At 37.3% G+C, this 25,901-nt stretch overlaps 1 protein-coding gene across 1 annotated transcript; it reads right to left on the reverse strand.

The window, feature by feature from the left end:
• Positions 1-13,663: 13,663 nt before the first annotated feature.
• On the reverse strand, positions 13,664-24,446 carry LOC125369936. Its single transcript, XM_048373411.1, has 3 exons — positions 23,599-24,446; positions 14,369-15,023; positions 13,664-14,158 (listed from the first exon to the last, which is right to left on the reverse strand). The coding sequence occupies exons 1-3, from the start codon at positions 24,444-24,446 to the stop codon at positions 13,664-13,666; spliced, it is 1,998 nt and encodes a 665-aa protein (XP_048229368.1).
• Between the last annotated feature and the right edge of the window lie 1,455 nt (positions 24,447-25,901).

The raw sequence follows: 25,901 nt of genomic DNA on the forward strand, positions 1-25,901 counted from the left end.
GCTATGTGAGTGTTCGGGTCCTTGCTCAGCAGTCCCCCAAATTGCACCTATTATAAACCATTTGTATCACATTCGACTTCATCTCGAAGTTATTGGCTACCACAGGTGGTCGCAATATACTTGTTTGTATCCCCTAAAGAGAAGGTCTAATGAACTCGTATATTGTCCTCTTTTCATCCGCAACCTGGTTGTTATCTCCCATCCCTGCTGGTCTATTCAGAGGGGCTTCAATCTCTATTCATGCCTCATCTTCTTCTTGCATACGCTTCTTCAAAAGATGGAGGGATCGCTCTAGTTCAGTAAGAGGATCTACAGGAGTAGGATTAGAGCTCCTGATCATAAACTACCTGAAACTAAGAGGCAGCAACCAAAGAACACATAAATGAATAAAAGAATAATGAATAACAAGAATGAAAAGACAAAAAACAAAAATGGCTAGATTAACACAAAAACAAATTCACTATAATTCATAAAAATCACCAGCAACGATGCTAAAAACTTGATGAACTATTTATGTAGCTACAATCTAAGGCAATGAACCTATCGATGCAGACTAGCACTAATGGCGAGTATAAAGGTCGTATTCTCAGGAAAGGGTGATCCTAGAACTACTCCAGCGTCTTATATTATCTAACTTTAAATAAAATTGACGAAGTTACTATTCTATGATTAGATGCAAGCTAAGTGATTAGCTAAATGTCAAGTAATCTACAAAGATTTAGTGAAACAAATAAGAAAAGAAAGCAAACTCAAAGGGACCTAAGCTAGTTAGATTTTAGTGAAGGTAGAAATTAGATTGATTACCAATTATGATTACCCATGAGCAGATTCTAAATTGAATTCGAGTTCCCTCTCGAGAACACTGAATTCCTAAACCTAGGAACCTAGACGATGGAATCTCTTCCTACGATTGATTTTAGGTTAGCTTTAAGATTAATCCACTGGGATTAAGAGTCGTTAATTCTTAATTCGGCTAGTTAATTATCCTTATCTCTAAGTGATTATTAACCAGTTCTTGCTATTCAAATTTCCAACTACTAAATGAGTTTCTCAATTATATAAAGCAATCTGAACAACACAATTCACAACATCTCATGAATAATGTGATATCTTATTAATAATGAAAGCAAGAAGAATAGAAGCATTGATAATCAAAATCTCATAAACATGAAGTGCAATCCAACAAAGAAAAGAACCCCAATGGGTTTAACAGTTCTAGCTACTCATGCTAATGAATAACGTAAAATAAGGAACAAGTACAAAAAAGAAAATTGAAAACATGTACATCCTTCTTCTTCAAGTCAGATGAACAATTCTAACTCTCAATCTAAATAATAAACCTCAAATTGCCTATTGAATGCCTCCAAATCCACTATTGACCTTCAATGTGACGCTTGAACCACTGAAATCCATTTTTCAATATACGAAATAGTCTCCCAAAGTCGAATATTAAAGTCCGAAAAGGGGTGGCTCATATGCGTATGTGACATCTCAAGATAGAAAATTGAACCTTAGCAAAATAAATCGATTTTACCTATATAAATGTCCTAGCAAGGCCATGGTCAAGCCCGTGCTGGTCAGCACGGGTGTAGTCCAGGCCATGTTGGACCTTTGAGTCCCAAAAAATAGCCTCTTCTCCGTGACCTTGCCCTCGTCGGTGCTGAGCCACCATGAGCCATGATGGAGACCGTGGTGGCCTCGAAACCATGTTGAAAGATCATTTTTTAGGGTCAAATGTTGATGGTTCAGCACGACTAGAGTCTAGCCCCTGCTCAACCTTGAAATGCTAGCCTTTGCTCAATTTTGATAGATTCTAGTCCGTATTCGCACATATCTCCCTCCATTACTAATAATATCCATCAATGATCACTTGAAACATGAAAAGAACTAAAACACAAGTGATTCTGGCATAAAACAAGATAACTATGCATAAAAATGGAAGTAATTAGGCATATAAATATGTGTAACACAATGCATATAAAAAATACTCGCCAAAGTTAGCGAAGTCAGAATCATCCAACCTGGGCTGTTGTAAGTCTGCCTCTATCTTGTCCCCCTAGGCCAACTGCCTTTGTAGCAAATCTAGAATCTGCCTCTACATAGCATCAACGTGTTGGAGCTGCGCTTTAACCTTCTGCTCGAACCTGTCAAACATGTCTGTGTGCTGTCGCTACATGTCGGTGATCCGATCAAATCTTGTAGTCAGGTCATCAATCTGCACACTAGATGGCCGAGGAGCTGATGAGTATGAAGGTTGGGAGGGGCCAAGAATATCTACAGGTCTGGGGTGCTCCCCCTGCTCCTCCCAAGCTACCCGGGCTATTGAATGAATAAGTCTGTACTCTAGCCCCAAGGGCCCTGTCCTCTGGGTGACCATCCTCATATGCTACACAATAGAGAGGCCAGCAGGGATCATCTCGCCAATAAGTTTCAACTCATCTATCAAAGCTCTGTCCAGTAGCTCCATCCTCCTAGCAATCCTGGTCACATAAGGTCTAAAACGGAGAAAAGTATGCTTCAGGTCTCTAATAACAGTCTTGCACTACTTGGCTAACACATAACCCATATCCACCCTCCTCCTTTGATGCAGGGCCCGTAAACAGAATACATTAGGCTGGGTGACCACTCCAAAATTGTCCCCTCGACCTGTAAATGTATATGCGAGCAGGGAGTGAAGGTATCGAAGGCTATCAGAGAGGTTGGACGCCTTGAACTTGCTCGGGTAGTAAGGCTCGTCCACCTCTGAGATGGTCTCCCAGACCCTGTCAAAAGAAACTCCCGTGTTGTATAATGAACCTCTGAAATCATCTGAATCTATGATCGCCTGGTCATAGAGGCCAAGTACAATACCAAACTAGGGAATATTCATCATGCAAATCTGTCCCCCTAAACCAAAATGAAATGCCCTCTGGCTGGGACCAGTCCCTAATCTGCATCTGAAGGAAGAAAATGGAGGCGAACTTAAGTGTGAGCTCTCTGTAAGTGGGCTCCACAATGCCGAAAAAGGCCTCAAAAGGTGGAGTCTGAATTAACTCTCGAACCTCAGCAGCTAGATCAACTGTCTCCAATGCCTGTCAGTCTATACATCTCCCACAGCCTAACTATCTGTACCATAGCTGTTGGTAACGAGCCTTGTGAGTGGGGCTTTAAAAATATAAAAGTTTGTGTCGTGCGGGAGCTGGAGGTGACTAAGCATGACTAACAATCTACAAGTAAGTGCACCTATCGAATGTAATCTACCTATGGCAAGTATCAATATTATATCCCAAGGGAAATGGGAAGCTACTGCTACTACGCTATTCCTATTATCTAACCAATCAAAAGGTGGTGAAGATCATTAACTAAAAATGATTGAGAATGAAAATGAAATCTAAATTTTAACAAAAAGAATGAAGAGTTTGAAAAAGACAATGAGATGAGTTAACCCTGTTGGGGATCCCTTTAGCTAGCAGGCTTAAAAATAAGAATTTATGAATTGATTGATTAAGAATTGCGATCTGTGGATAATTTCTTAAATGAATTGGTCTCTCTCTCGAGTTAACCAATTCCTAATTCTAAAGATCTAAAGTTGGAATCTCTTCCTAACAATTGATTTTAGAATAACATTAATCTCTAAATTACCGTTAATAAGAATGTCTAGTTCTTATTCCAGTAAGTTATTACACTTATCTCTAAGATGCAATTCACTTAATCGCACAAGTAGTTGTCCAAACTTAATTGAATTTCTCAATTACAAAGGAGTTCTCAAATTGATTCAACAATGAAGAAGAAATAATAGATTTTATTATACTTGAATGAAAACTACAATATTAAATCAATAATTCAATCAATTAAGGATAAATCAAGCCTAGCATAGCTAAAGATCATCCCCAAATGGGTTTAATAAGATTAGTTACACATGTTCATGATTAAACTAATACAAGAATCAAATACAAAGTAAACAAGAATAAAAAGGAACATGTACACCCTTTTCTCCAATGGTGGAAATGTTATCCCTTTTTGAATAACTTTGAATCCAATCTATGCAGCTCAAGATCTCCTTCTTCTTTCCTTTGAATCTTCAATCTAATCATCAAGGACAGCTATCTAGATGGTGCTGAAGTGGAATTCATCTCTGTTTTCCTCTTCTTGATCTTCTAGAAGGTTGCTCTCAAAGTCTGTCTTGAATACTCCAAATTTCTCTCTCGAAAATCCTTCGAATCTCTTCTTCTCTTTCTTTTTCTTTCCTTTTAAATTAGCTTTTAAAACCCAACACGGCTTGGATTTGGGCCGTGCTCCTAGATCCACGCCGTGTTGGGCTAAAATTATAATCTGGCCTTTCTTCAGCACAACTTGGATTTGGGTCCTGCTATTCAAATTTCCAACCACTAAATGAATTTCTCAATTATAGAAAGCAATCTGAATAACAGAATTCACAACATCTCATGAATAAAGCGATATCTTATTAATACTGAAAGCAAGAAGAAAACAAGCATTGATAATCAAAATCTCATAAACATGAAGTGCAATCCAACAAACAAAGGAACCCCAATGGGTTCAATAGCTCTAGCTACTCATGCTAATGAATAACATAAAATAAAGAACAAATGCATAAAAGAAAATTGGAAACATGTACACCCTTCTTCTTTAAATCAGATGAACAGTCCTAAATCTCCAAATCTGAATAATGAACCTTGAATTGCCTCTTGAGTGCCTCAAAATCCACTCTTGAGCTTCAATGTGATGCTTGAACCACTAAAATTTGTCCTTCAATATGTGAAATGGTCTTCCAAAGTCAAACATCAAAGTCTGAAAAGAGGTGGCTCGCACGCGTATATGAGATCTAAAGTCAGAAAACTGAACCCCCGCAAAAGAAATTGATTTTGCCTATATAAATGTCCCAGCACGGTCGTGGTCAAGCCCATCCTGGTCAGCACGGGCGGAATCCAGGTCGTGCTAGACCTCTGAGTCCCAAAATTCATCCTCTGCTTCCTGATCGTGCCCTCGCTGGTGCTGAGCCACCATGGGCCGTGATGGAGACCGTGGTGGCCTCAGAAATCGTGTCGAAAGGCCACATTTGAGGGTCAAAGGTTGATGGTTCAGCACGGCTAGAGTCCAGGCCATGCTCAACCTTAAAATGCTAGCCTTTGTTCAATTTTGATGGATTCTGGTCCATATTTGCACGTATCGCCCTCAAATACTAATAATGTCCATCAAGGATCACTTGAAACATGAAAGGAACCAAAACACAGGTGATTCTGGCATAAAACGAGATAACTATGCACAAAAATAAAAGTAATTGGGCATATAAACATGTATAACACAATGCATATCACTTGTACTCATGGACAAACACATCTTTTAGAGTCTTACCCTTTGGGTTGCCCTTATCTTCCTTTTCAGAATAACCCAATCCTCACTGAGTCTTCTGACCTTTGAAGTCCGACAGCTCTGCAACACCTTGTCGATTCCTTCCCAGTCCTATTCTAGGCATGAAGTTAATTTTCTTAAATATGCTGGCTACTTTAGGATCCATATAGTCCTTATAGAGAACGACAACTCAGAATCTAGTGGGGGCATCTAGCTCCTTGACAACTTTTTAAATAGCCGATACAACCTTACCACCTTCGACGTTGATGGTGATGATCTCGCCTGCATGAGGGAATTTTACCTTCTGATTTACTATGAAAGGTACTTCTCCTAGGGCCTGGAACCATAGCCTTCCCAATAATAATGCAAAAATTACCGGGATGTCCAGGACAGTGAACTACACCTAAGACTCAATAGGACCCTTCTTCACTAGTGTTGAAAACATTCCTTCCACATCTCTTTTTGTCTCATCAACCATATTTGATGGTTTCAAGTCTTTCGCAGTCATCCCCAGCTTAGGGAGTATGCGAGAAGGATATACATTGATGGCTAAACCATCATCCACTATCACACATGGGGTTCTCTTCCCCTTGACTTCTAGTGCTATGTAAAGGGCCTTATTGTGGTCTCTTCCCTCAAGTGTTAGGTCTTCATCCGAGAATATGATCATCCCAGTAGTCTTGTCAATTACCATTTTGATCATCTCCTCAAGGGCAGTTATTATGCTGACAAGACCAAAGGTTGAATCTAAACCTTGATCTTTCAGCATATCTTGCATCTTGTCAAGCTTTTAGTTACACTTTGCAAAATCTCAGATTTCATAACAGCTTTTGCAGTAAGAGTCGACTCTTTCTTAGCTTGTTCTAGCATGTAGTCATCTAAATTCCATAGGTGCTCAACACGTGCTTCCACATCATGAGTGTAGTTGCAGGGGCAACCGCAGCCTTTTGGATAGTTTATTTTTAAAAAATCTCAGCCAAAGCTTGCTGGAGTTCCTCTCGGATCATGATATTTAGATTAGCCATGATTGCAGTCTTCATAGCATCAATATCTTGCGCATGGGCCATCTTTGAAAGTAGTGGACTTATTGGGCTCTTGTCTAGTATTGCCTTGATGAAATGGGTCTTGTTGACACCCTTCTTGTCTTATCCAAACTAAGGATGATAATCTAAAATGGCTTCGAAATAAATAGTTAATGTGATGCATGAGATGCATGGTATGCATGATGCACGTGTAATGCATAATAGAAAAGCTAGCAAACACATCAAAGTCAAAGAATAAACAAAGTATATTACAACCATCTTTCCAACCCTATTACTCATGCACATGGTTCATGGTGAGTCTTTCTTCCCTAGGATTTTGGATCTAGAATTTCTATCAACAGGGGGATAGTAGGCCTGACGCGCATGTCAAAAGCTCTCAAAGCAGATTTAAACAAACAAATGATGTTTCTCAGTATAAGCATAAAAGCCTGCATATTTTGGGCCAAAATCCTAGTTCCACATTTTTAGGCCAAGGCCTTCCAATACTTGGGCTTGATACTTACAAGGAAAAACATCTCATATAGCAAGCAATAGGGTTTCTAAGGGAGATTACTACGGTCATTACCATGAGCGGAGTCTTAGGTAAGGATAAAAGGCTCCCACAAGCAAAAAGTGTTCTTCTTGGCTCGTCTCCCCACTCTAGGGTCCATGTGACAAAGGAAATTCACTTATTACTTATGAGTGATGCTAGTCAGTGTCATAATTCTAGGATTCGAGTGGAACCAAAGAACTATTAGCCGACGTCATCGGGGCTATAGGGACCAAAGTGTACATTGTGTGAAAGTGTAGTAATGCAAGAATAATCTGTTAAATAATAAAATTAAAGGCAAACATATTATGGAATCAACTTCTCTTATCCCCAGCGAAGTCGCCACTGCGAGCGACAGTTTCCGGCGACCACCCAAGTGTCTTTAGCAACTACGGGACTGTAAGGCTTTTCAACCTAATCAGAAACACACTAACTAATTAATGAGACTAGTGCGGAGAAGGGAGTCACCACCTGGGTAATCATAGGGACACTTTTACTAATGAGTGGCATTTCTCAAATTCCATAAGGAAGCTTACGCCACAACTCTATAGATGGATCCGAAAGCCAACTTCTTATTTGTGTATACTAGTCTTTAATTTTATTGTTTAATGTATTCCTTCTAAATGCAAGCAATTGATACATAGGCATTCTAAAAAGCACACATAATACACTTATGTCTAGTTCATTTTATTCAACCCAGCCTATATTGGAGTTGTTAGTCTAATTTACTGGTTAATTATGTAGTTCATTTAGTCTAGCCTAATTACATGTTATGCTTTTGATTTTCAGCTTTTAAACCTGATGGACTATTTATTATGACAAGGCCCGTTCATTGTGATCCTAATTCTAATTAAGCCCAATCATAACTAAAGCACGCTAAGGCCCCCTAATTCTACTTATATTTTATGATTTTAGGCACAATTAATGTTTATTAGCCTATTGCAATATAATAGTAATGTTGGATTCAGTTTTAACCCTAAGTCTATACAAAATGTCAGAATACATCAAAAATCATCCAAAAACATAAAAGAACGGGGCTGGCCTTACACAACTGATTGGCTCTAAGCATAGAGCCGATTGGCTCTAGGGTTCCTAGCAGGCTTTTGTCAATTCGTTAGTACATTTTTGCATTCCTAGAACCGATGCATAGACAGAGAAATTAATTAGAATATGAAATAAAACGAAATAATTAATAAATTACAAACAACAGGAATCAATTAAACGATAAAAAAACCCTAAAATCGATAAAACCCCTAAAAATTGAAAGTATAGTAAACAAACAGATGGCAAATCAATCATGCAATCATATTAAACATTTTTAATTACCTAATCATAATGGAAATAAAAATCTAAACATTAATCCTATTACATGTATCTAATCATGTTTAAAATCCTAATTGGCAAAATTATTAGATTCAAAACCTCAGAGTTCTTATTATCAGATTTAAAACCCATTTACCATGCATATTTAAAGAAACCCTAATCTAATCATACTGATCATAAATCATAATCCTAATAATGTTTCTAACAATAAATAATAAAAAGGAAATAAAAGGAATGAAGGAACCAATTTTAGGATGATGATGAATGCATGGTTGAAGGAACCCTCAAGTTATCACCGTAGTTGATGGATCTGTGAGTCTCGTGCGATGAGGATGTAGTTGAGTCAAAGACTGGGTAGGAATCCAGCTCTAGCTCTGGTCTGGAGAAAACTTCTGTCGATTAAGAAATAAGTTTCCAAAAACAGTTCTTTCTTGACTGGCTTTTTTCTCAATGACTTAAGTTCTTTGCCCAAATAAGAATGACAATTTTTTTCTTCTTCTCTCTTTTGTTCTTTTTGAGTGTTGCTTTTTTGTTGATTGTCGTTGTTACTTGTTGGTAACCCTAACCCTAGTCACCTCTTTCTATCTATGGAGGTAAGGTTACAAGGAAAACCCTAAGGGAGACGATAATTTTAAAAATAATATTAACAAATATCCAACTTTAATTCTTTAAATTTAAATATTTATCATTAAAAAGTCCATGATTATCGTAAAAAAACCTTCTAGAATCTGTATCTAGACATAAAATCATAGAGAAAAATGATGTTGAATTGCAGAAAATCCAATCGGCTCTCTGTAGAGCCGATTGGCTCTACACAAGAAAAGTTTATGAAAAACTTGCAATTAGATCCCTAAATTTGTAATTCCTTCATTTTGACCCTCAAACTTTATTTTTCTTGATAATTAACTCCAAATTGATTTTAAAAAGGGAAGTTCAGTTGGATTAATCTAAACTCTAACCTTGTATTCGCTCGTCCTTCGTCTTCTGAGACCCGAGAAGGCAATAACTTTCATCAAAGGATTTTCCATAATTCTCTCGATATCTAGATCCAGAAAATGGTTGCTGACATTGGGGGTGGTGTATTTTTATAGTTCGGTGGGGGGTTTCTTCTAGTACTAGGTTGGTTTGGGTTGGTTAATTTTCCAGCATCGATGAGTTCTTAGTTTTCGTGTTTTAGTTGGATGCAGTTGTCTGTATGGTGGTTGAGTGCTTGGTCGAATTTACAGTAGGTGTTGGATTCTTAGCTAGGTGTATTAGAGTTAGGTGGGATTTTTAGGTCATTGGTTAGAGCATGCCATTCTACACTAAACTCTCAAAAATCTTTGGGAGAGGTTGCCTGAAGCTGGAGAACTTTGTCGGTTGCTGGACATCATTGCACAGTCTTTTTATTGTCATTCTCGATCTCTTTGACCTAAAGCCCATTATCATATAGATCCATAAAGGTCTTCATGTTCATCATTTGTAACCTTTCAACCCATCCTGGAAGAATATTTCGGACCACCATACGAACTTGGTCCTTTTTAAAGGGCTTATTTTTCATCAACTCAGCCTTATTCCTCCACCTGGTCAAGAAATCGGACAAGGATTCATTTGGTTTTTGCTTAAGGACTCGAGGTCCCTAATTGATACTTCCATCAGGGTATTATAGTCATATTGCTTAATACATGAGTTACATAAATCATGCCATTCAGCTTTGGCGAATTTTTCTAGACCATGATACGAGTTTACAATAAGTCCTTCTAGCAATAATACAAACAGCTTGAAAATTTGGGTCATACTTAGCTGAGTAGTTCCTATGATGGTTACATATTGCTTTAGATGAACCTTCAGATCACCAGTCCTGTTGAACTTGTTCATCTCGGGTATTTTGAACTTTGCAGGCATCTTGTCTTCACCCGATAGAACTAACTCTTCGAAATCATAGGTCAGATCTAACCCTTTGATTTTTAGCATGCCTTGCATCTTTTCAAGCATAGCATTTAAGCTACTTATAGTTTCATTAATGGAGAGGGCAGTTTCCTTTTTGGCTTGGTCCAATACAAACTCATCAAAATCCTATAGGTTTTAGGGCACTCTTCTCCTAGCAGGGCCTTTAGCATTGGCAGCAGCAGCGGTAGTGGTAGCAGTAGTAGTTTCGCTGGTGATTACAACTGAATCAACAATCATAGGAGCAATTGAGACAATTGGAGCAATAGGTAGGGCTAGATTTATAGCCATCCCAACCAAAATTTGCTAGAGCTCTTTGTGAATCACACTCCTCAAATCATCAATGGCAGCATTCTTGAGGATCTCAACATCTTGCTCATTAGCTCTTTCGTTGGCCATTTCAGATGTAGCTTCAATCCTACTAGTGGAAGCGTAATGTCTTGGCTTTTCAAGGAGCTCTAGTAGCGTCTGGATTCTCAATGAGATAGGTATTCTCTCTGGCCTTCTGCTGTCTTGCCTCTACTAACCTAAAAGAGTGTCTATATGGCTAAAAAATAAAAGGTTAGTGTGATGCATGAGATGCATGATGCACGTGATATGCACAAAGTCATGGAGAAAGGGTTAGCATACACAAAGTCTTTATACAAAGCATCCTTTCGACCTTATTTCTCCCATAAATGGTTCATGGTGGGTGATGTGGAAAAGGAATAGGATCGTTTTTGGAATGAGTTTGAGTACTTTGAATGGTAGGGAACAAATAAAAGAACAAGAGACTAAGTAAAGCACTCTCAAACTTCTACTCTCAAACACTAAGTAGTAAGAGCAAAAGGGCGTGTAAACACAAAGTAAAACACTTAGAATAATTTCATAAAGAAATCAGATTTGTTTTCAACTCTCAATGCCTATAACACTTGGCCATGAGTTCTATTTATACTCAACCACTAGAAGAGTTACATGACATAGATAAACTCTTCAACTTCCTCCTAAAAACTGACTAGCTACAAGGATTCACATTCCCTTGTAACATCCCTAATTAAACAGCAAATAAAAGTGCTAAATAAAGAAAATCTTTGTAACAGCTATTAAAGGCTGATTACAAAGGTTTTATTACACACTTAAAACTGAAATTCCAATAGCAAATTAAACAAAGAATAACTCCAAAAACGTCCACCTTTATGAACAACAAAAACTGAACATAATGAGCAGCAAATATTCCCCTTTTCAAGCTTTTATTCAACCATCCAATTAAGGCAAGTGATAAAGGTTTGTTTTGATGAGAATCCCATGAAATGTTCTGATCTTTGCTTAGCATTTTCATGCACTAGCAAGGCATAGACCATAGCATCATTATCTTGCACTTGAGCTATGTGATGGACCTCTTGTTGGACTGATTCCATATCATTCTCCCCGTCTTCGAAAAAGTTTGTCCTCAAACTTTCATTATCAAGGTATGGAGTTAAATCCCCCATATTGAAAGTTGCACTTACACCAGCATACTCACTTGGAAGTTCAAGTTTGTAAGCACTTTCTCCAATCTTTTCTAACACACGAAATGGACCATCTGACCTAGGCATGAGTTTGTTTTTCCTAAGATTAGGAAAATGTTCCTTCCTCAAATGTAACCACACTAGATCACCCTTAGCAAAGGTAGGCTGTTTTCTTCTCTTGTTAGCTCTTGCCTTGTAAACTGCATTCATTGCTTCAATTTTCTCCTTAACTTGAGTACATGTTTTCTGAAATGCTTCCCATCTTTTCTTTGAATCAACATGGACTAAGTCCTTTCTTGGCAATGGAACAAGTTCAACAGGAAGAAGAGGATTAACCTCATAGACCACCTCAAATGGAGCACGACTTGTATTTGAAGAAGGTGATCTATTATAGGCAAATTCAGCATGTGCCAACTTGATATCCCAATCTTTCTGCATTTTACTCACAAGTCCACGCAACAAAGATCCAAGTGTTCTATTAGTCACTTCCGTTTGGCCATCAGTTTGAGGATGATGAGAAGTACTAAAAAGAAGCTTAATACCTACCAACTTCCATAAAATTCTCCAAAAGTGACTTAGGAATTTAGAATCCCTATCTGAAACAATTGATCTTGGAACACCATGCAAACGAATGATCTCACGAAAATACAAGTCAGCAATTTTGGATGCATCATCCTTCTTATAGCACGCAACAAAGTGAGCCATCTTTGAAAATCGATCAACCACTACCATGATGCTATCCTTTACCCTTTGAGTCTTTGGAAGCCCCACAATAAAGTCCATACTTACACTTTCCCAAGGGGCATCAGGGACGGGTAAGGGATGGTAGAGACCTTTATGGAAGGTACTCTTGGACTTTTGACAAGTAGAACATCTCTCCACCACATGAGTCACGTCTTTTATCATGTGTGGCCAATAAAAGTGTTCATTGAGTATGTCCATGGTCTTATGAACACCAAAGTGACCAGCAATTCCACCTCCATGGACTTCCTTAATCAAAAGCTCACGAACACCACACTTAGGGATACAAAGTTTGTTCCCTTTAAATAAGAAACCATCTTGAACTATGAACTCCTGAGTAGGCTTTTGGAAATATAGTAGCAAAGTGTTCATCATTCTCATATAAACCTTTTAAATGTTCAAAGCCTAGAACTTGAGTATGGAGGTAGCAATTAGGTAACGTCTCCTTGAGAGAGCATCCGTAACAACATTGTTCCTTCCCTCCTTATACTTGAATGGAAAGTGAAAGATTGCAGGAACTCTACCCACTTGGCATGTCGATGATTCGGCTTTTGTTGGCCATGTATGTACTTCAAGGCCTCATGATCCGAATGAAGAACAAAAGGTTTTGGCCTTAGATAGTGAGACCAATGTTCTAAAGCTCTAACAATCGCATAGAACTCACGATCATAGTTGGAATAATTCAGCTTGGCTCCACTTAGTTTCTCACTAAAGTAGCAAACCGGACGCTTCTCTTAAATAAGGACAGCTCCAATACCCACGCCGCTTGCATCACATTCCACTTCAAAAGCTTGTCAAAATCCTGGAAGAGCAAGGATGGGTGCATTGCATAATTTTGTTTTGACTTCTTCAGAAGGATTTTTGGGCCGCTTCACTCCATTTGAATTCTCCTTTCTTCATTAACTTCGCCATTCGGGTCGTAATTGTTAAGAAGTTCTTGATGAAGATTCTATAGAAAGAAGCAAGGCCATGAAAGCTCCTAACTTCATGAACATCCCTTGGAACTAACCATGTGGAAATGGCCTTCACTTTCTCTGGATCAACTGTATCCCTTCACTAGAAACAATGTATCCTAGGAAAGAAATACTATTACACATGAAAGTACATTTTCCATTTTCCATACAACTTGTGAGTTCTCAATTTTTCAAATAAATCTCTCAAATGCAACATATGCTCACTTTCAGATTTGCTATATACTAAAATATCATCTAAGTATACAACAATAAACTTATTGAGAAAAGGTCGAAGTACCTCATTCATAAGTCTCATGAACGAACTAGGGGCATTGCAAAGTCCAAATGGCATGACAAGCCACTCATACAACCCTTGTTTCGTTTTGAAAGGCTCTTCCATTCATCACCTTCTCGAATTCTCATTTGATGGTAGCCACTCCTCAAATCAATCTTGCTAAAAATTTTGGCACCACTCAATTCATCAAACATATCTTGGAGCCTAGGCATAGGAAATCTATATTTGATAGTTATGTTATTGATTGCACGACTATCAATACACATTCTCCATGTTCCTTCTTTCTTAGGCACTAAAAGAGCTCTAACAAGACATGGACTAAGGCTCTCACGCACATAACCTTTCTCCATTAGTTCTTCCACTTGCCTTTGCAACTCTTTAGCTTGCTCGGGATTACACCGATAGGCTACTTTGTTAGGCAATGGGGCTCCCGGGATTAAGTCAATTGCATGCTCAATCCCACGAAAGGTGGCGATCCTTTCAGAAATCACTAGGAAATACATCGGAAAATTCTTCAAGCAAATGACTCAAAGACAAAGAGTTAGTGGCATAGGAAACAACATTAGAAATGGGTTTAACAAGAAGTACAAACCCTCCTCCCTCCATTGCACACTCTTTTTCGAACTCTTTCCTCAAAATCAGAAAATTAGGTCTTCTTTCCACCATAGGTTCAACCTTAGGAGGCAAAGGCAACAATCTAATCTTTTTCCACCCGTGGTAACCAGATATATATTAGAAACACCATCATGTACAACATTTCTATCAAATTGCCATGGTCTACCAAGCAAAATATGACATGCACTCATAGGCAATACATCACACCAACGTTCATCATGATAATTGCCAATTGTAAATGAAACTAAAGCTTGTTTCTTGACCTTCAAACTAGTTTCATTACTCAACCAATTCAATTTGTAAGGCTTAGCATGATTTCGAAGAGGAAGCTTAAGCCTACTGACAAGTTCTGTGGATGCCACATCCGTGCATGATCCTCCATCAACAATCACATCACATGTCTTATAAAGAACCTTGCACCTTGTATGGAAAAGGTTCTCTCGTTGCTGCATGTCTTTGAGAGGTTCAGAATGTAAGACTCTCCTAACAACTCCACAAAGAGGGTTGTCATTCTCCTCCGTATCATACTCCTCAACATCTTCATTGTTACTTTCAGATCCATAGCTGTAAGAATCCTCCTCACTCGGGTGAATTGTGAGAATATTCCTTTTTGGGCATTCACTAGCAATATGCCCACGTTCTTGGCACTTGTAACAAGTCCTCTTGAATCCTTCTTGCTTAAAACTAGATTTTCCACTTTGAAACTTTGAAGGATTAGTAGAAGAAAGTTGTTTAGAAGAGCTAGAAGAAGACTCACTCTTCCTAAAAGGTATGTGATGAGCATAGTTTTACACATATTTACTTGCATATTATTGCGTATGTTCTTAGCAATTATTGTGCTTTTATTCCTAGATCATCCGTGTTTTATGTTCTTTTGCATTTCAGGAACATTTATAGGACCATCATTGGTGTTTAAGCAATTATAGATCAATACGTGCGGAAACAGATGAGAATTCATCAAGATCGGACAAGAGCCCGCGTTGCACACATTGAGCACGGCCTGAGTCAAGGTTGTGCTGACCATCACGGCCTAGACTCTGGCCGTGACCAACCATCAAAACTTGGTCTTCAAAACAATAGTTTGAGCATGGTTTCCGTAGCCACCACAGTCTCTAGCACGGCCCGTGGTGGCCAGCACGGGGAGCAACACGGTCATGGTGAAACCCTAGTTGGTGAGATCCACAGTTTCAGCACGGCATGGACTCCGGCCGTGCTGAGTTAAATATATAAGAAAAATTCATTTTTCTTAGTTTGGGAGAGAGGAAAGGGAAGAAGTGACATTGAGCCCTAGTGGCTGGTTCGGTTTCTACACAATACTGAGTGCGAGAGAGAGTTGCAGTGAGTAAGAATCCTGGAATCATAAGATTCCGAGTGCAAAACAGTAGTGGAGCAATTCAAGAGGCAGTTTGGAAGATTAATCAAAGTGTAGATCCAGATTTGGAGCTGTTCATCCATTTCGAGAGAAAAGGGTGTACATGTTTTATTTTCATTATTCTTTCATTGTAATTGATTTCCTAGATTGTTTTAAACATGAACATGTTTAGCTAGACTGATTTAATCCATTGGGATTTCTTTACTATGTTGGCTTGATATTATATTGTTGGATTGTTTGAGTTAGTTTTATATTCTTCTTGTTTTCAGTATTAATAAGATTATGCATTATTCATGAGACGTTGTGAATTGTGATGTTTAGATTGCTTTATGAGATTGAGAAATCCGTTTGGCAATTGGAATTTTGAATAACAAGAACTAGTTAATAATCGCTTAGAGATAAGGATAATTAACTAGCCGGATTAAGAATTAACAAAGCTTAATAGAGGCGGATTAAAGCTTAATGCTAATTTAAGAATCAATCGTTAGGAAGAGATTCCAACTTTAGGATATTAGGTTTAGGAATTCGGTTATCTCGAGAGAGAAACCGAATTCGGTTATCTCGAGAGAGAAACCGAATTCGGTTAAGAATTCGTCCACGGGTAGCATAATTAGACTCACCGATCCTTTATCTTTTGTTCGATTGCCAACTAGTTTAGATTCCCTTTGGGTTTGTCTTCTTGTCTTGATTATTTCGTTTATCAATTACTCCTGCATCTCCCTCGGAACTTAGCTTGTAGTTAATAGTTAGTTTAGAAATTATTCATTATCCATTTTAGGTTAATATAACAAAGAACAAAGGAGTAACTCTGGGCTTTCGCTTTCCCGAGGAATACGACCTTGATACTCGCCATTAGTGCTAGACTGCATCGATAGGTACACTGCCTTAGATTGTAGCTAACACGATTAGCACCCATCAAGTTTTTGGCACCGTTGCCGGGGAATTGCTTGAAAACTAGAGTGAAATTTGCTATTTGTTAATTTAGCCATTTTTTTCCTTTCTTATTATTTTATGATTTTTTTATTTTTATTTGTTTATTTATTTTATTTTATTTGTACATATTTATTTAGTTTAAGTTTATGATTCATATAGTGAATGATAAGGAGGTTCAATGCTAAATTTAAACTCTTTGTATGATACATTGGAAAATGGGATCAGGAACCAAGAGGGTGCTAAAAATTGGGATGCCCGTGCATCTTTAGATGCTCGAGTGGAATCGTTTTGCAGGGCTACCGATCAACTCTCTTCTCCTATCCTTTCATCTCAAGTCTTTTGTGAATTTTGTTGTGGTTTACATGTGTGTAATGATTGTCCATTGTATAGTGATGTTGCTCATTGTTCTTATAACGTGAATGTGAATTATACGGAAGTTGGCCAAATGACTCGTATGGAAGCACCTACAATCAAGAGTGGAGCACTCATTCACCCTTTGGATGGAGCTTAGATGGCCAAGAACCACTAGGAATTCAAAGCAACTACATCGGCAAATTTAATGTTGCACCTTCAACTCAAGATGAAGAGTTAGTGTCGGAGAGCCGATGATGAGGTTCATTACAAGTCTTGATGACAGATTCCAACAAATGAGAGGATACTTGAAGATCAACAAGTCTCGATTAAGAACATAGAGCATCAAGTAGGCTTGATCTTTCGGTTAATAGCGGCAGAGCAATTGGAAACTCCATCAAACGCCACCGAATCCGAGGAGCATTTGAGCGCCATCACTTTCGCGTTCGGGGTGAGAATTTTTCTGGTTTATCTACTATGTTTGATGATGATGCTTCACATGCGGGTGACGATCTCTTGAACATGGAGATGGAACCGGGGAAAGGAAGAGGCGAACATAATTCCTCCGAAAGACTATCAACAGAATGTACAGTTGATGATGCCGAGTTGCGCTAGAGGAATTGTTGGTAGATTTTCCACAAGTCCCTTCGATGATGGAAGATGAGCATGAGTTATCCAATAAAGAAGTCTTGGAGGAGCTCGAGTTTCTTCTAGCAAGAGAACCAAGCCAGGGACTAAAGAAAACCATCAACACTCCTGAAGAAATTGCCCAACCGTCGATCCTTCCAATTGTTGAAACTTTAGCTTTCAAATTGAAAGAGCCCCTAGAGCATCATGACTACGTGCAATTATACGAGGAGCGAGTTTTGCCCATCATACTGGCAGCTTGCTTGACTGTCGGGAAGAGGAAGTTGACGATTATCCCTCTAAGCGGATATTTGAAGCCATTTGCTTGGAAGAAGGATGGATGGTCATCGATCACGCCCATTTGCCTTTCACCATGAGTCCAGCTAAGAAGACTCATCACATAAAAAAGAAGCGCTTTTGGAAGGCACCCCAATTTTTATCTTTAATTTCTAATTTTTTTTACCTTTTGTTTTGAAACATTTTATTAGTTTTAGTTTTCATATTTTCAGTTTTGATTTTATTTCTTTATTTTATTATTTTCAGATTCTACCAAGGAGGCACTGAATTTCCACAACATCAGCCTCGATGGATGATCGTATACCCCTAGATCTTTTTATTTTTCTGCATTTATTTACTTTATTTTTCATACATGTCATGCACTTGGATTGTATTGCTTTTGTTCTCTTAGTTGAGCATTCCATGCGGGGTATCCATAACATTTTACACTGAGGACAGTGTGTTCTTTAAGTGTGGGGTGCTTATGGGTAAACCCTAATCTCTTATATGGATTTTTAATTGCTATGGCTAGGTGTTGTGTATTTTTAGGAGATGTTAGGACATTGTGTTTTTATGCACTTGAGTATGCTAATTTTGAGCTGATTGATGACTTGATTTATAGAATTGTACTTTTCTTTGTTGTTCATTGTCCTTGGAAAACAATTTATGGTGTTTTACACATCAACCCTGCCGGGTTAAACTGGTGTTATTTAATTATTTTTCGAATTGTCGAATTTTAACTTAGAACGTTGATAATATCATATGCATGTGTTTCTTAAATAATGATTCAATTAATGATGTTGCGAACCAACTGCACCTAATACCACACCTGAAAGTGAGATTTTGAGCCAGTTGAGCATTCATTATGCTTATGCTCTTTATATTTCTTGTTTGACTGTGCATTGTACTTAACTTTGCTTCTAGAACTTGCTTTGTAATGCGTGTTGAAGTTACATGAATATTGTGAATACCATGAGATGATTTGGGCGATTTAGGATTCCCCACATTTGACCAAAAGCCTACCACCTTATGTTTCCATTAGTTAGCCAATTTTTGAGCCTTAACCTTTTCTTCATAATCTACACCTATACACTTCAATTATACCATTCTTTATATTTATCTTTCCTTTACCCTTATGCTGGAATTTCTTTCTGTGATATGTTCGACTTTATGTGGGATTAAAATGCTAGTTGTTATGTTGGTAAATTCACTAAATCTTTTTGATATTTTAAATGCTCCCTTTGATCCAATTTGTATTTGTTATTCTTTATGTTTATTCGAGTTGTATACAGCGGTCGCTAATAAGCTGCTAGTTCATTATTATAAAAAAAAAAAAAAAGAGAAAAAAAAAGAGAAGAAGATTAAAAAAAAAGAATATATAATAAACAAATCTCTTTAATTATTTATCTTTTTATTGGATTTAGAGCATTTGCGAGCGTTATTCTATGAAGTAGGGATTTTAGTGAATGATTCTTTTTGTGATCTTAGGCATTTAATCCTTTGAGCATATACTATTGTTTATCGCACGAATTCCAGCATTTTCACACTTCTATCCAAATCTCCGTACCTTTACCTTAGCCCCATTTCAACCTTGGTAAAGACCCTTTGATTTTGGTATTTACTTATTCACAGTAGCGAAGATATGATTTATGAGCAAGCTTATGGTGAGCGGGTCTTGTGCATTTGCTTTGAGGGATTTGTTATTCACCTAATATACACTTTGAGCGACTTGAGTGATCCCTGTGAGGCATTGGTTCATGATGTTTGTGTTGAGTTGTCATTTAAGTTACTCCTGCATTAATATTATTTCCATTCTTTGTTAATGATTTGTAATTTGATTTATGATTGAGTATCCTTTAAGATGTGTTGAATACTCGCTGTGGACTAGGGGCATAAACCGAAAGGAATTGCTAACGTAGTTTTATGGGTTGAGTTGTTAATTGCTTGAGGACAAGCAATAGCTTAAGTGTGGGGTAATTTGATGAGCATAGTTTTACACATATTTGCTTGCATATTATTGCGTATGTTCTTAGCAATTATTGTGCTTTTATTCCCAGATCACCCGTGTTTTATGTTCTTTTGCATTTCAGAAACATTTATAGGACCATCATCGGTGTTTAAGCAATTATAGATCAATACGTGCGGAAACGGATGAGAATTCATCAAGATCGGACAAGAGCCCGCGTTGCACACATTGAGCACGGCCTGAGTCAAGGCCGTGCTGACCATCACGGCCTAGACTCTGGCCGTGACCAACCATCAAAACTTGGTCTTCAAAACAATAGTTTGAGCATGGTTTTCGTAGCCACCACGGTCTCCAGCACGGCCCGTGGTGGCCAGCACGGGGAGCAACACGGTCATGGTGAAACCTTAGTTGGTGAGATCCACAGTTTCAACACGGCATGGACTCCGGCCGTGCTGACTAGCACGGCCTTGACCACGGCCGTGCTGAGTTAAATATATAAGAAAAATTCATTTTTCTTAGTTTGGGAGAGAGGAAAGGGAAGAAGTGACATTGAGCCCTAGTGGCTGGTTCGGTTTTTGCACAATACTGAGTGCGAGAGAGAGTTGCAGTGAGTAAGAATCCTGGAATCGTAAGATTCCGAGTGCAAAACAGTAGTGGAGCAATTCAAGAGGCAGTTTGGGAAATTAATCAAAGTGTAGATCCAGATTTGGAGCTGTTTATCCAATTCGAGAGAAAAGGGTGTACATGTTTTATTTTCATTATTCTTTCATTGTAATTGATTTCCTAGATTGTTTTAAACATGAACATGTTTAGCTAGACTGATTTAATCCATTGGGATTTCTTTACTATGTTGGCTTGATATTATATTGTTGGATTGTTTGAGTTGGTTTTGTATTCTTCTTGTTTTCAGTATTAATAAGATTATGCATTATTCATGAGACGTTGTGAATTGTGATGTTTAGATTGCTTTATGAGATTGAGAAATCCGTTTGGCAATTGGAATTTTGAATAACAAGAACTGGTTAATAATCGCTTAGAGATAAGGATAATTAACTAGCCGGATTAAGAATTAACAAAGCTTAATAGAGGCGGATTAAAGCTTAATGCTAATTTAAGAATCAATCGTTAGGAAGAGATTCCAACTTTAGGTTATTAGGTTTAGGAATTCGATTATCTCGAGAGAGAAACCGAATTCGGTTAAGAATTCGTCCACGGGTAGCATAATTAGACTCACCGATCCTTTATCTTTTGTTCGGTTGCCAACTAGTTTAGATTCCCTTTGGGTTTGTCTTCTTGTCTTGATTATTTCGTTTATCAATTACTCCTGCATCTCCCTTGGAACTTAGCTTGTAGTTAATAGTTAGTTTAGAAATTATTCATTATCCATTTTAGGTTAATATAACAAAGAACAAATGAGTAACTGTAACGCCTGCATTTTCTCATCATCCATGTTATGTGCATTTACATTTAATCATTGGGCATATGATGGTATATCAATGATATTTTTATTTTATGAGAACAGATATATATTAATTATAAGTAGAGAATAAGAAGCATGATATTAGATTATTAATTTAGATAAGTTGATTAAGTACTTGGGTTATGTGTATTAAGCTTTAAGACTTAATTGAACCAATAGTTGAAGGTTGGGTAAATAGATTGGACTTAAAAGATACAATTAAAAGTTAGTACCTATATATGGTTAGTAAGAATTAATTTAGGGTGATAAAAATAGTTTAGTAGGTGGTGGCATTAAGAGAGGAATATTGGAAATTGGAACCATGAGCAAGCTCATTTTACCTCTTCATTTCTCTAAAATTCGTGCATGGCCAAAAACACAAAATTTGGAATAAGAGAGAGGAGTGGAATACCTAGAAAAACTTAAGATTAAGATAGGATTTTGCCAACTATTGAAGGAGCCAAGCTAAAGCTAAAGGATTTAAGCACATTAGCAACCCAAAAGCTGAAATTGGTAAGTTGTTACTTGAGTGTTATTAATTTGTCATTAGGGTTCTTGATTACAAATTGGAAAAACTTCATTTGATGCTCTCATTGATTAATTAAAGGTCTGATTATCATGAATTAGTAGAGTATTGAATGATTGCATAAAGATTAAGCTTGATTTAAGTTTAAGTATGTTAAGATAGAAAACTGTCAAAATTCCAGCAACCTTGATGTTCTGTATTTTAGGCATAACATGGGTTATATAAGTCCAAATTAAGCTTAATTGTGTCTATGGAAATTTTAAAGAGTCCTCTATAACTTTGTAGTTTTGTGATTTTGCTATTTTTGCCGTTTTGGTTGCTTAAATTGAGCAAATAGATTGCTGCTCGGGTACAACTAGCTGTATGACCCTTGCTAAGTAATTTGAAAATAATTAAATCTATAGAAGTCGGAATTGAGTAATTCTTCTTGGAGATGAAACTAGACGCATAAATGGATATGTTTATTTAATATGAGATTTTTTTATTAAGCCAATTTTGCCCAGCAATAAATATACCTTGGTACTAAATTCTGTCTAGATAACAGAAATGTTGGAGATTAGTTTTATGCAATTTATTGATGTTAATTTGAGTTAAATTGGTATTTAACTAGATGGGAAATATTTATAGGATATTAAAACAGTAATTGAGAGTCTTAGAGAAAGAGTAAGACCTATGAATTAGAGAGGGGATGATCTTGTAATGCATTAGAACTCGCATTTACATGAATATTTATAATATGCATGAAATGTGAATTGATGAATGTGTTGACAGGTACTCAAAGGCCTGGAAAGGAAGTTGTGGAGAAAGGAGGTTCTTATATGCTAAAGGAATAATATATTTTGAGTAAGTAAATAGTTAATATTTGCTATGTTCATATATTTAATCAAATGTTCTGCAAATGGTTGCGTTTGCTTAATATTGTTTATGTTTGAATGACTGAGATGGAAATGATTGGTGTTGAGTGGAACAATTGTTATTGCTGAAATATGATATAAGTGAAATGATTGAATTATGATGTTAAGTGCATATGTGCATGTGAATGGTGGATTCCCCTGTGAAAAAAAATATATATATATAAAGCCTTGGGAGGCTAAAGCCTAGAGAGGCTATAAAAGTGTATAATGTGAGATGAGGCGGAGCAGCTTACGTGTGTGATATGTGAGGATGAGGCAGAGCAGCACATTAAAGGGAATCCACAAGCCGTGAGAACTAACCATAATTGTTGAATTGTATTTCTTCTATGATGGTTGTAATGAATTGAGTAGAATGGTATGACTTTATACCTAAACTATGAATATCATGGAAAGTTATGTGATTGGGTGGAAATTGTATTAAGTGTATGTGATATAGATTATGTTGATTATTTATTTACCGAAATGGAGGCTCACCCCTCTCCAAAATTTTTCTTTTCAGGTTTGTAAATAGTAGTGCATCCGTTGGTTGTATGCGAAGTCTAGCTTTTAGCAGCTCGCCAAGTTGGGCCGGGTTTGTGAAGTCTCCTCCCGATGCATTTTTGTATGCAGTTATGTGATATATATGGAAGTATGCCTTATAAGGCATAAGAAGATGTTTGTAATACTTGTTAAATGATGTTTAAGTATAATCATATGTTTATATGTTAATAACATTGTGTCTGGATTCTTAACAACCTACATATTGACCTATCTACCTGTAGTATATATTCTACGATGCTTGTATGCTTCCTGGCTAATGTTTATTGGTTAGCATGTGATGGGGGTGTTACAGTAACTCTGGGCTTTCGCTTTCCCGAGGAATACGACCTTGATACTCGCCATTAGTGCTAGACTGCATCGATAGGTACACTGCCTTAGATTGTAGCTAACACGATTAGTAGAAGAAAGTTGTTTAGAAGAGCTAGAAGAAGACTCACTCTTCCTAAAAGGTATGTATGGTTTATATGGAGTCTTGACGCCACTTGTGTTCGCCTTAGGCTTCTCCTGTTTCACTTGTGCTTCCACCTTCCTAGCTACTATCACAACTTCATCAAAAGTAGAAAAGCTCATAAGATCTACCTTGTGAGAGATGGGTTTGGACAGCCCTTTAGTGAAACGAGCAATCTTGAGGGGCTCCTTCTCTTGCAAGTCACACATCAAGCCTAGCCTCTCAAATTCACGAACATACTCATCAACACTGAGATCGCCTTGAGTTAGTCGAGTTAGCTTGACATATTGATCTTGCTCATACTCACGTGGTACCCAATGCCTCTCCATTTTCTTCTTGAGTTTCTCCCATGACTCGATCTTTTCTTTCTCTTCTCTTCGTCTCTTGGCTTTTAGATTGTCATACCAAAGCCCAGCAAGCTTTGTTAATCTAAGGACAACCATCTTACACCTCCTCCTATCATCAAAGTCTTTATAATCAAAGACACTTTCCATTCTTCGAACCCAATCTAAGAAGTTTTCCGGATCACTTGAGCCATCAAATTCAGGAAGTTCCAATTTGAAACTCCTATCTTCTTCTTGAAAATTTCGATAGGTAGGATTCCCACCGGAGCTTGCTGTGTTCTCCAAGTCTCCAACACGTTCTCCCATCTTTAAGGATAGTTTCGCAAAGGCATCCATCCTAGCTTCATGTTTCCACAAGTCTCCTTGTAACTCACGAAGTTGCTTCATGATAGCAGCCAACAATTTAGAATTAGACTGATTTATTTCCATTACAATAGCGTGCAATTTTAATCAACCAAGAAAAATATCAAACGGACTTCAAAAGTTTTGTAACTTTACAATCACAAAACTCTCAAAGAGAAAAACAATTTAAAATCAAGAAACACTCAAAAATCTTCAGGAACAAGGGAGATACAAATCAAAACCTTCAGACCTGTTTTCAGCAACGTAATCTATTTTTTTTTGTACGAAACTCACACTTTCCAAAGCCTAAGCTCTGATACCAATTGATGTGGAAAAGGAATAGGATCGTTTTTGGAATGAGTTTGAGTACTTTGAATGGTAGGGAACAAATAAAAGAACAAGAGACTAAGTAAAGCAATCTCAAACTTCTACTCTCAAACACTAAGTAGTAAGAGCAAAAGGGCGTGTAAACATAAAGTAAAACACTTAGAATAATTTCACAAAGAAATCATATTTGTTTTCAACTCTCAATGCCTATAACACTTGGCCATGAGTTCTATTTATACTCAACCACTAGAAGAGTTACATGACATAGATAAACTCTTCAACTTCCTCCTAAAAACCCGACTACCTACAAGGATTCACATTCCCTTGTAACATCCCTAATTAAACAGCAAATAAAAGTGCTAAATAAAGAAAATCTTTATAACAGCTATTAAAGGTTGATTACAAAGGTTTTATTACACACTTAAAACTGAAATTCCAACAGCAAATTAAACAAAGAATAACTCCAAAAATGTCCACCTTTATGAACAGCAAAAACTGAACATAATGAGCAGCAAATATTCCCCTTTTCAAGCTTTTATTCAACCATCCAATTAAGGCAAGTGATAAAGGTTTGTTTTGATGAGAATCCCATGAAATGTTCTGATCTTTGCTTAGCATTTTCATGCACTAGCAAGGCATGGACCGTAGCATCATTATCTTGCACTTGAACTGTGTGATGGACCCCTTGTTGGACTGATTCCATATCATTACAAAGGTTTTATTACACACTTAAAACTGAAATTCCAACAGCAAATTAAACAAAGAATAACTCCAAAAACATCCACCTTTATGAACAGCAAAAACTGAACATAATGAGCAGCAAATATTCCCCTTTTCAAGCTTTTATTCAACCATCCAATTAAGGCAAATGATAAAGGTTTATTTTGATGAGAATCCCATGAAATGTTCTGATCTTTGCTTAGCATTTTCATGCACTAGCAAGGCATGGACCGTAGCATCATTATCTTGCACTTGAGCTGTGTGATGGACCTCTTGTTGGACTGATTCCATATCATTACAAAGGTTTTATTACACACTTAAAACTGAAATTCCAATAGCAAATTAAACAAATAACTCCAAAAACGTCCACCTTTATGAACAGTAAAAACTGAACATAATGAGCAGCAAATATTCCCCTTTTCAAGCTTTTATTCAACCATCCAATTAAGGCAAGTGATAAAGGTTTATTTTGATGAGAATCCCATGAAATGTTCT

The sequence above is a fragment of the Ricinus communis genome, chromosome 1, assembly GCF_019578655.1.
Source record: "Ricinus communis isolate WT05 ecotype wild-type chromosome 1, ASM1957865v1, whole genome shotgun sequence".
NCBI classification, from domain to species: Eukaryota; Viridiplantae; Streptophyta; class Magnoliopsida; order Malpighiales; family Euphorbiaceae; genus Ricinus; species Ricinus communis.